General features: G+C 39.7%; 1 protein-coding gene across 3 annotated transcripts in view; it reads left to right on the forward strand.

Annotated features, from left to right (window-relative positions):
- Positions 1–12557, forward strand: part of LOC137187357 (carboxyl-terminal PDZ ligand of neuronal nitric oxide synthase protein-like) — a 188356-nt gene that overhangs the window by 168558 nt on the left and 7241 nt on the right. For all 3 annotated transcript variants that reach the window (XM_067596193.1, XM_067596194.1, XM_067596195.1), the window contains 2 exons: positions 11201–11397; positions 11562–11686. In XM_067596193.1, the coding sequence (XP_067452294.1) occupies positions 11201–11397; positions 11562–11686 (322 nt within the window). The remainder of the gene's footprint in view (positions 1–11200; positions 11398–11561; positions 11687–12557) is intronic.

Consider the following 12557-nt stretch of genomic DNA (forward strand, 5'->3'; position numbering starts at 1 on the left):
GCTGTTACTCGTTGGCCTGCGACTGTTGACTTTTGTCTAGTTGAACCCCTCAGTGTCCCAGAAGTTTCAAAAAAAGCATCCTACCTGCATGTCTTCACCAAATAATTAACTAACTTGATGACGATGAGTCTGTAGAATACGTTCACACATTAGTCTTTCTTGATTAGATTAGCATAGATTTCCACCCGCAATCACCACTCCCATTGATTTTCTTTCTCATCTCAGTCTTCTCTTCCTGTGTCCTTTCCTGCCAATGTCGTCCACGTTCTGCTCCGTCCTTATCTGACTCGTCCTCCGGCTTTTCCATTCAGACATGACACAATAGTACAAGCGTCCATGTTAATGTCATTGAGGGACATTTTAGTCATCCACAGTAATACTCTAGCTGCAGTTTGTAGAGAACAGCATTATAATTAAATCACATATTTATAAACAGGAGGAGGGCATCTTAGGTATCTAATGGGGTCATGAGAAGATAAGAAAATACTACATTTAACCATAACATTAGACTGCTAAAGTGAACCAGGCAGTGGACGTTTTAAGATTTTAATCAGGTTTTCCGATCCGTTTGGGAGCTGGATCAGGTAACAAACAAGTGCTCTATGTGGGCCGATTGGAGGAAGCACAGCAGCAGATGAGCATGGAAGGGTTAGAGTTAGAAATAAGGGAATCACAAAAGTCATGGTTTGGATCGTGTCAATGTTTTGAGTCATAGATCAGATCATTTTTTGGATCAGCAAAAAAAAAAAAAGGAGACAAATTTTGTAAAACACTTAAAACAAGGAACTTTTTCCCATCGTCTTAAATAAAAACAACATTCAAGATGATTAAAATATATAAAATATTCAATACTCAATTGTTAAAATGCAATGTGAGACATGATATCATCTTCCTTTAAACATGGTAGTGAATGAAACAACAGCCTGTGTCCACATCATCAAAACTTGATGATAACTTACCAACATGAAGACATATCTTGTCCTGCAGCCATCAAACAAAGATTTACTAGGGAAAAGTGCACCGCTAACGTCAGCTAGCAGCTAGATAGCTAATTAGCTGCTCGGCTGCAGCACATTAAACAGCAGGTAAACAGCAAATGTCACTTCGGACCCGTTAGATGCCGGTTTGGTTCTTACTCTTTGAAATAACTGTTAGCGACACACTGTCTGTCCATGATTTGTAACTACAGCAGTTATTTTGTCTCCAACGAGACATTAAATTTTGCAATTAATCTGCGGTTCACATGCGTGCAGAACCGGGGGGGGGGGCGATCTGTATGGATCACAGATCAACTACGTTACATCTCTAGTTAGGAATTGAAGTATTTGCACAGTCAGAGTTTCATTAGTATGAATTTCACTTTACAGTTTTGGTACCTATTAGCCTAAATGCTGCTTCTCCCAATAATAAAAACATCCCCAGGGGTTATCGGTTTTGTGTGTGAAGAGGTTACTTCAGGTAGGAGAAGAGGAGAAGGAGGAGACAGGTCAGTTTTCTTAATGGGGCTTCTGTTTTCTCCTGGGACTGAAGGTCAGGCTGGGAGCCTCAAGCTGTCATGACAAGATAGATGCTGGTAGACTGATGTTCTGGGGATGGAATTCAAAGTTTGCTGCCCTGCAGTGTGCACGATTTTTTTTACTGTTGTTTTTGCTAACAAAAGTCCCAAAGTTACACTGGAAATAACATGCTTATCGATCACTGGGAGCAGCAAATGCACTTTGAGCAGCTACTCTGTTAAAAATACAACAAAAGAGGAGCAACTCATGTTACTGTTCACATTGATCTGTTATTATAAGTTTTATTTATGGATTACATTTTAAAAAATTCAAGGGGTAACATGTTTAAGTGAAAACACTTATTTCCAACATGGTCCCATCTGATGCTAATAGACAAAAAACATAAAAAACACAAGACATACGACATAAAACTAAACAATAAATACATAGCTTCATGCCTTCTTTATGATTTTGTCATTACATTCAGGTTCAGTTTTATTTTCATTTCCACACATATGTATATATACATAACGGGCATTACTTGCAATGTGCGCATTTGCCGTCTTTTTGTCTTCTAAATTTCGTCCTGTAAATGCGTGTGTCGTTTTCTGTGAATCTCTTGTGCATGGCATTTCCATCCAGGTGACATCAGCCATAAAAACAACACTGAAGAAAAAACCCCAGTAACAATGTCCAGACATACAACACTGCACCAGATTAACACATAATTAACTCCATCCTACCTGCAGGTCGTCAGTGCCCTCAGTGCAGGAATGGCAGACCACCAGTATAATCTAAACCACTATATATACAGTACCAGTCACCAAACTTGTGACTGGTAGTAACACATTTAAAGGCTTTAGCAGAATAAATGCCACCCATAATTAGTATTAAAATGGGTTTGATATGATGAAAATCTTTGATTATAACTTTCACCATAAAGGTGACAGATGATGAAATTCTAATGTAAATAATTTAAGTATGACAACTTGTTTAAAACATAGACTTAAAAAAGAATACAGTATCATCTGGATAAGAAAGAATATTATAATTCATGTGTGTTTTCAGTTCTTTCTCCCATATCAACCCTTCTGAAATATTTAAATACCCATAAACTGACATACATGCACATACTAGTAAATTTATACATATATACATATGCATATGTACTGTTATCTTTCCTTATAAAGTCTTTGAATGTTTTTATTTAATCTTTATTTATTCAGGCAGTCTCATTAGGATTGAGATTTCTTTTCTTTTCATATCAGAATCATAAAAAACATCAGATAATAAAGCTTTAAAATTTCCAAGGGGGATGTAAGACTCAAGTTTCAGGGCAATTATCCCTAAAATAAGTGTCTTAAAATATAATGTATATTATCTTACCTCAATGTCCTAAATACCAAGAGAAAGTATTTTTATGAATATTTTCAGTATGAGGATTTTGATGTTTCCTGCTGTAAACTGAAAGTCAGGAATGTTACGTTTGATCTTCCATAAAACTGGAAGTGAAATCCAGACAGAGCCCATATTTCAAGTAGAAAACGACTGAAAGCAGACAGTGATGATGGGAAAGGTAACGTGTCAATCAGAGTTCAGTCTGAAAATAAATCAGAAACTTCTACCATTAATCCCGTACAGTCCCCCCCCCCCCCCCCACCCCCCCCCCCCCACCCACCCCGCACCCCCCCATAAAGATGTAAAATAAAATTTGCCAGCGTGAGCCAGACTCCCACCAGTACCCGCCCACTTGAATCATTCATGTTATAATGAACGCAGGTAAAAAATTGATGAGCAGCTCTACCTATCGTCTGTTAGAGAGAATAAATTCAAGAAAAAGAGAGAGAGGTATTTTCTCTGCTTTCAAACCTCTCTGATTGGCCTCTCTTACACACACACACACACATACACACACACACACACACACACATCAAGGCACACATGCATATCTTTAATGTCGCCAAGTGAGGAGTTCTAATTTAATACATGAGTGATAATGACCCTGTCTGGCCAGAGGATTAGTGTGTTTGTGTGTTGGGAGTGAGTGTGATTCAGGTCATCCTCTCAGCCCCGCCGCTCGTCTCTCACATCTCCTCACGGCTCAGTCTCGCGCTGATGCAGCTCCGCCTCGATCTGTTGCACCAGAGCATCATCGCACTCTCTCTCGGCTTTTCTGACCAACATGCAGGAGATTTCTTGAAGGAACAGGTGAAACTTAATTAACGGTAGATCAGCAGCTGAATCTGAATTTTTTTTCTCTTCGCTTTCTGGATGTGGAAGCACGTTGTGCTCATGAAAAAGGAAGCAGCATCTGTGTTAATCTTCTGATGAGTCGTCAGGACTCGTTCGTCATAAAACAAGTTAAAGTCCTACTAGTGGGAGTTGAAGAAGTAAACATCTAAATATGATTTTTCTGAACAACATTACATCTTAAATTGTGATTATTTCTTACAAAATTAAACTAGAGGCTTGTATCTGTGGTCTGCGGTGTATTAAATGAGATATGATTATACCAAACATAATGAATAGAATCAGATTAAATAAGACATTAGCTTGATGTCGATGTCCTTCGTGGGTTATTTACTTTAAACCAGTCAGTCTGAGGATTTCCAACAAATCTCATGAGCAGAGCCGAACCAACAAAGAATTGATCTACTTACAAGTATTGTGTACTGAAGTTATTTACAGTGTAGTACAAAGTCAAGAGGTTGTGTTATGTAGCAATACGAGCTAGAGAAGCTCTGTAGAAGGAAGCGTGTATGCTCAGTGGCGTCTGCTTTACACTGAACTGCTCTCCAGAGACTGAAAACGTGATCGCTGGTATTTGTCTTTGGAGCCGTTTCTAAGCAAACTACAAATGCCGTGATCTTCATGTCAATGTGACTCACTGATGTGCTTTAATAGTTTTTAGACAATAACGGAAGTCTGTGGCACAGAGAAATCAGATATATCAGGCTTCGGATACGCTCACAATACTTGTTAGTACATCAATTCATTGTTGGTTTGGAGCTGCACATGAGATTTGTTGACAATAAGAACATTATAGAAGAAAAAAGACCCAAATCCATCTGAAAGTCAGGAGAAATTCAACAAATGTTTTAAAAATCTCAAAAACTATTTAAAAAATAGACTTATCTATACGCTACGGTTCAGTGAAGAGAAGAAGAAGGTCTGTGTGTGTGTGTGTGTGTGTGTGTGTGTGTGTGTGTGTGTGTGTGTGTGTGTGTGTGTGTGTGTGCTCAGTGTGTGTTCCCCCGTCTCGGTGACAGAAGTGGGTTACCCTCAGCTAAGAACAAAGTTAAGGGTTCGGCGCTTTGATCGGTGATGCCAAAGCGGAGCCGAGCTAATTACAACCTCACGCTGGTGTCGGAGTCACACACACACGCTCCCTTGAAGGGCGGTGGGAGCTGATCTGGCCAATTACCGGTTCCACATAATGAAACTATAATCTGTTGTGGGGTTATTAAAGCAGTGGCTACTGGCCGGTTTACCACCGAAAATAACACGTTTCCCCTCCTGAAACTGAGACATACACAACCTTTGCTCATCTGAAGTTCAGCAGCAGCTCACACAAACCCTGTAGTGTTACTGTAATTAGTTGAAAATGTTAAAAAAAAACACTGTTGATTTGTTATTTCAGGCAGTTATTTTATACAAGATGTTGAAAAAGTTGTGCTCAGTGCATAGTTAGTTATGTGTTTCCAGTCAAAAGCATGTATTGATATAAATTAGCTTAGCTTAGCTTAGCTTATTCAACAAACTGCTGTAAAAAGGGAAAAAGTGTTGGAAGTTACATAGATGAACAAATCAAATACAAGTTCAATGAATGTTTGAATTTCTTCATATAAAAAAAAACTTAAGTAATGATAAAAGCCTCTAATGTATAATAAATAATAAGAATAATGATTTATTTATGTAGCGTCTCACATTTAGACCCAGTAAAATCCTTGAAAAGACATGAACAGACAAAGCCACAAAACCTGAATATTGATGTATTCTGCATCTGAATATAAAAACGCTATTAATACAGCTCTGAAAGGAAAATGTTCACATGGTGTCAGGGTAATGGTCAGCATTCAGACACCTGAAACCTTCACGGTTTGATCTGCAGTTCGATCACAAAGACTCGGCTTGATTTTGAGCTGCCGTTAAAACACTTAAAACAGCTCTGAAGAACAGCAGGTGTCACAGCACAGGTAGTACTGCTGGAGTATGTTCTTGTTAGGATTGACTTGCTTTCTGTGATCTCACCGCTCGCCCATCAAATGGAAGAACAGAGAGAAAGTCCTTGAATTTAACAAAGCTGAAACAAGAAAGTGTTTGGACTGATATATTGCTTAAAATTTGATTTAGCTTCAATTATGTTGAAGATAAGACAGTAAGAAATACAACAGGAAACACAGATTTACCAGCACAGACCGTGTTCCATGTTATTCTACTTTTAATGTATACAGTTCAGTAGATATTATAATCTCATTTACACCCAAACTAGTTTTAATTCTTTACACTTCTAAGGCCAAAATAATCCTCCCAGGTTCAGTCAGAGTGTCGAGACTGTTGCTGGACTTTTTGTTCTCCTGAGACGAGACTCCTTCAAACACAGATCGGGGCAGATTTTTCCGACTTCATTAGTGTTGCAGAAGATTGCATTATCATTTCAGTTGATTCAGTCTCCAGCCGCCTGATGCTGGTACATAAGTGGGAGTTAAAACTCTCCGGTTCAGTTTTGTTGACCGCTTCTGTTTTGTGCTCGATAAATGTCTCTCTTCACTGCTCTGTGTCTCTTCCTGCTGTCTTAACTGATTATTTTGGAGGGTGTACGAGTGACTGATTACAGGAGATGAAATCAGTGAAGTTTGATAACATATTAGGAGGTTTTGGGGGGTTTTTACTGTACACAGCGACGCAGCGTGAAGATCGTGTCTCTGTATCTGTTTCTAATCTGGCTGTTGTTTGAATAATGCCGTTAATCCGCAGCTGCTCCTGAAGGATGAAAGAAAGAAATCCTTATTTCAGTGTTAATGAGAGATAATTATTACAGATGAAATCCTTCAGGCATGTTCGTAATTAAACATAGAAATAACACACACACACACAGTAATCTGCCAGCGGTACACACTTCCTCCACAACTAAACAAACAGGCTGCAGGAGTTCTCCAGAGTGAAATTCTCTTCAGATTACAACTTTTTTCAGATGATTATTCCCCCAATAACTAAACTCTTCACCTCTGTCTGACTACTGCAGTGTATTTAATACTACAAATACTATGTTGGCAGTTATTATACTCAAACTTATTGTGTTGTACACATGAGAGATGAAGTCGAACCCTCTGACATCAGTCAAACTGTGACTTCGTAAAGCTGTATCCAACATGTTTTTATTGTTTTATTCCTTGTTTTGGGAGCTGTCGTTGAAGCTGATCACCCTAAAATCTCTGAAGTTTGTATATTGGCATTCTTAAGTGTCGTTTTGTCACTTTTCAAGTTTACTGCATATTTAAAACATGAGGATAATTAGAGCTGCAACAAGAAGTCTATTAATGCATCAGTCAATCCACAGAAAATGAATCAGCAACTGTTTTGATAATCAAATCATCATTTAAGTCATTTTTTTAAAAGCAAAAATGCCCAAAAAATTTGCAAAAAATGTGAGAATTTAATGCTTTCTATGTCATACGTGACAGTAAGCTGAATATGTTTGGATAAATCTGGACATCTGAAGAGGTCAACTATGACTCTGAGAAATTATAACATCATCAATTAATTGAGAAAATAATCAGAAGATTAATTGATAATGAAAATAGCCCTGGGAAGATTAATATCTAGTATGCAACTGGGACATAGTGCCTCATTAGATCGATTCTTTCATTCACATTGATATCTTAGTTAAATACTTAATGTGTGATGATGATGATGATGTCGAACAGTCTTCACTGAACTACTTGCTGCTGCTGAAGTTGCAGTGTGCAGCGATTTGACAATTACTCTAATTTTAATGCTTCACTAGACAAGATGTGTCAAAAAAAAAAAAAAAATCCACCTGTTTCATCAGCCTGGATCACAGAGCGGCGGCTGCACGTCTCCACTAATTGGAAGGACATAGATTTGCTGTTTGCCCAAATGAAATTCTCAGTCGAGAGGTGCAGATGCTGATGGGAAATCTCAGCAGAGGAAGTGACAAATTGAACAGACCGTCTCTTAAACTGCGATGAACGAGCCTCCTGTCAGGAGGAAACAGGACTCGCTAACATTAGATCTCTCAATTTGTGGATATTGAAATGGCGTTATCTCTAGAGAGAAGTGGCAGAGCCATCGTTTATGATTCAACCCGCTGAGAAAGAGAGAGAGAGGAGCTTTGCACAGAGTGGCTGCAAACTGGAACACCACCCTGAGTCTGCTGGTCACACTGGTCAGCACATGAAAGAGAGAGAGAGAGTAAAGCTAACGATGCGAATGTAATTGCACTCAGGATCGCCACAGTTTGCAAAGGCCTGCAGTCAGAACTTATAAAACAGTTTCATTCACCTCCGTCTGATTTACTGTTATCAGTTTGTTAGGAATATTACCTGATTGTTCAAGCTTTTTACATGTGGGATTGTTTATCTGTTCTTTATTTTCGTCTCCTTATTTCCAAGCGATCCGTCCTATGATATATGTTAGAAGAGAAGCAGTTCATACAACGTGCTGTCAGAGCTCGTCAGGAATATAAAGTGTTTATAGTTGCAGCATTGCACTCGGCGACATCAATAGTTGTGTAAAGAATGAAAAAAAAGGAGCTTGAGAAAGAAGTTCAAACCCTGCTTACTGTCTCATCTCTGCACATCACAATGTGAGGTGGGTGTGAATGTCGGGTTGTCGGTTTCAAAAAGTTGTCAGACACACACCCCCCCTCCCCCCAATCTGATGTCAGGAAGATGAAGGGAAAGGCGCTTTCCTTAAATAACAACTGTACATTAGCTATAAGCTAGCTAACAACAGATGTACCGACCGTGTCTGTGAGATGCATCCTCGTGTCACTTGCACCATCCAAGCGAATTAGCATCTAATGGCGTCTTTGCATTGACTTTGTATGTAACTGCGTCGCTTTTGCTGTCTGAACACACAGTTAAGACTCCCCACACATGATCTGTGACCTGTTTGCTGCAGCGTGAGACATAGTTTTCTTACAGAGAGAGCAAAGACTCTTGCCGTTTCATTTGAAGTTCAGTCAGTTTTCAAAGTTAACCTTGTATCTCGGTAACCTTGAAGTGCACCAATAAAGAAGCCGGTCGTCCATGTAATCTGAGAGCGGAACATGACAGACAAAAAGCTTTTGATTGCAGGATGACATTTATCCACCCAGATCCTGATTGTTGGGTTCTTACCCGTCTTCTTTTCTGAGAAAGGATAAATTCCACTGTTTTCTTTTGTGTGCAGCCCCTTTATTCCACAGCCTTTCAAGAAACACAAAATTAGCATTTGTTTAGAATATACCAGAGCCGTAATAGTGATGAGTTTCAGAGACATAGACAGTGACTGTACACAGGCACCTGGGCTCATTTCCAGACAGCAATGTAGGTTTCTAGAAGACATGTGTAGAGAAAAGCAGCAAAACATTAAATGTTTCAAACTTACACATATATTTTACAGAGCACATGTTAGCGTTATAAACTTCTCTCCTTTCTAGTGCCCTTCACAAACCCCTCCAAGGGGCTTACCGCATTACAAAGTCCATCCATTACCTCCCCATTAGGAGTTAAAGTGATAGGAATATGTGGCCCAGTTGCCTGGTTGGATCAATAAGGATGTTTTATAGACCGTGCAATGTGACACGATCGATCCCGAGATCACTCGATGACCTTGATGTACAGTCGGCACACATGAACGACCTTGGTAGACAGACAGAACATTAAACAGAGACTTAAAGCATGTAAATGAAGTGCATTTTTATCATAGTAAGTGGCAAGTAGATATTTACAAAGGCCTTATGCTGTCCTTGTGATGAGCCTTGTTGTTCCCAAATGAAAACGAGCTAATTCTGAATATTTAATAAAGTTTCATCCCTTTAAAACTGCAAACACAAATCAGAATCAACAATCAAACATCACAGTGACACACATGTAAGACATGTAAGCTTACCTACAAACTGCTGAGTCATGTGTAAAGAAATGCTCACAACTAGCTAAAAGTTATGCTAGCGAGCCGGTAAGAGAATTTGCAGCAAAATAAAAATTAAGACTGCAGTTAACAATTATTTGATTGATCAGTTCGGTCTATAAAACACCAGAAAATGTGTGAAAAATGCCAACTGCAATTTCCCACAGCCCAAGTAGCTAACAATACGAGACAAGAGACCAGTTAGTTTCTGTCTTCTACTTACAAAGACAGCATGAGGTATGTTAGGGTTAGCCTTTCTTAGCCTTTAAGTAATTACATTTATTTCATGTCTCTCCTGTGGTGATTTGCAGTCTGATGACTTCTATAAATAAGTTCCTGCATGCTGTAAAGTTAATGTCTCTCCATCTTTCTCTCTCTTCTTCTTTTGTTTCTCTCTCTCCGTCTCCTTGAACTCACTCTAAACCTCCTCTGTATCCTGTTGATTCATAATATTGGATCACATTTCCTCTGGCTGATGTGCTTTTGTAGATCTCTTGATTGGGACGGTTAATAAAATGCTCGTTCCTGCCAAGTGAAGTCAAGGTTACTTGTTCTTCCTGATTTTGACGCTCCATCTGATTCCAAATGGCGATTTATCTGACCAAGACGATGTATCTCTCAGATATGCAGCTCCAGGCTTCACTCTTCCCTGACTCGTCCCCCTCATAGATCATGATTCAGCAGTATTTTTATGACTGAGCAAATTCAGCTCAATGATCTGCTTCTTTAGTGGTAAAAATGATCTGAAATCTGATACCTTGTGTCTCATTAAATGCCTTCCGAGAAACATTTCTCTCCACGAGGTAAGATCTGCCGTCTTTCTTCTCTCCTCTTTTGTCGTTTCTGATCCTGCGTTTTGGTCCATTTCTGTTTCATTTTCATTGGTGTTATTACGATTTCTGTGCATGTATCATGACCATTGCTTTAAATTTTCTTTTATATATTATTGCTTGATTGTTACATACAGTGTTTTGCTTTGTTGTACTGTATGAATTCTCATTAAATCCATTTATATTACCCTGATGATGCAAAGCTGCAGAGGGACACAGATGTTCACCCTTCAGGCTCTGAAAAGTTAGTAGCTTGCTTCTTTGTGGAGAACGACAGCTGTAATCAGCTCGGATTTGCAGCAGTTAGGATTGTATTACTATTTAAAAGTTCAAAGACACCTTTCAAACCCACTTCTGCAGCATTATCCTCTTCTCTGCTGTTATTCAATATGCTTAGTATGTTCCAAATAATCGTTTTCTTCACCAAAAAACGCTGAATACGCTTCTTCCAGAAAAGCTTCAGCGTAATAATGAGGTGATAAGAAATCACAGAAGTAGTTTATTTAGCAACGTGCTGAATATAACAGTCTACAGTGTATTCCCTTCATTTCCCCTCAAAAATGGAGGTTGTGCATCTAATCCCCGGAGTAAACATCCCATTTGTATTGTCTTATGCTCGAAGCAAAGTCTGCAGCTTTGCAACATGTGCTGTTAAAAGCAGCTTTTTGTCCACATCCTCGGTTAAATCCCTCAGCGTATTCACCTTTCTCTCTCGTTCTTCTCTCTTTTTTCTCCCAGTTGATCAAAGTATGTTTGAGAACTCCGTCGCCCAGCAGCAGAGTCCCCAGACCTCCAGGCCAGGTCAGTCCTCAACCCGACGATCCCAAACATCATCTAACCCCAACCTGGGCTCAAACTCCGTCGACTCTCCGTCCTCCGGAGGCCAGCAGAGGCTGAAAAACGCCATTAACCTCGGCAAGGCCGTCGGGGCGAAGGTTAGCATTACCCGAGCAGAAACATAGTATAAAATGTATTCTGTTAACCTTTGATATGCGGTTATAGAGTATGACTGTGTGGGCAGAAGCAGGACTGAGTTAACTGTCACATCAGTGGACTTGAAAGTGTTTCTATCCGTCTGTCTTCCTTCCTTCCTGTTTAGGTCAATGACCTGCTGAGAAGAAAGGAGCCCAGCCACCACGGGGACATTGGGGTCACTGAGGTCAACAAGAATGTCGGTGCTGTGTGGAGTTGCATGGACCAAATCAACCAGACTACTGCAAACAGGTACACACACACACACATATACAGTCCCCTCCAAAAGTACTGGAACAGCAAGGCAAAAGATGAGACAAGAGTTCAGAATGTCAGCTTTTATTTCCTGGTATTTACATTTAGATGTGTTAACAACAACAAACAAATAATCTTAAAGTAAATAACAATTAATATTTGGTGACATAACCCTCACTTGCAATAACTGCCTCAATCACCAATCACATCACCAAACTGTTGCATTCTTCATTTGTGATGCTATTCCAGGCTTTTACCGCAGATTCTTTCAGTTCTTGTTTGTTTTGGGGGGCGGGAGGGAGGGGGTTTCTCCCTTCAGTCTCCTCTTCAGGAGGTGAAATGCATGCTCTATTGGGTTAAGGTCAGCTGATTGACTCGGCCAGTCTAAAACCTTCCACTTTTTTCCCCCTGATGAAGTCCATTTGTTTTGTTGGCAGTGTGCTTTGGGTCTGTAAATTGGCAGACAAAATGTTTCTGAACACTTCAGAATTCATTCTGCTGCTACCATCATCAGTTACATCATCAATAAATGTTAATGAGCTTGTTCCAGAAGCGGCTATACACGCCCCCAAACCATGACATTACCTCCACCATGCTTCACAGATGAGCTTGTGTGCTTCGGATCATAAGCAGCTTCTCCACACTTTGGTAGAGATTAATCTTGGTCTCATCAGTCCATAAGATTGTGTCTGTACTTCTTTGTAAATTTCAATCTGGCCTTCCGATTCTTACTGCTGATGAGTGGTTTGCATCTATATTTCTGCTCTGGGAGTCTTCTTTGAACAGTGGATTGTGATTCCTTCACCCCTGCACCGTAGAGGTCGTTGGTGACGTGACTTACTGATGTTTTGGGGGTTTTTCTTGGCAG

Source organism: Thunnus thynnus, chromosome 8 (assembly GCF_963924715.1).
Source record: "Thunnus thynnus chromosome 8, fThuThy2.1, whole genome shotgun sequence".
Classification (NCBI taxonomy): Eukaryota; Metazoa; Chordata; class Actinopteri; order Scombriformes; family Scombridae; genus Thunnus; species Thunnus thynnus.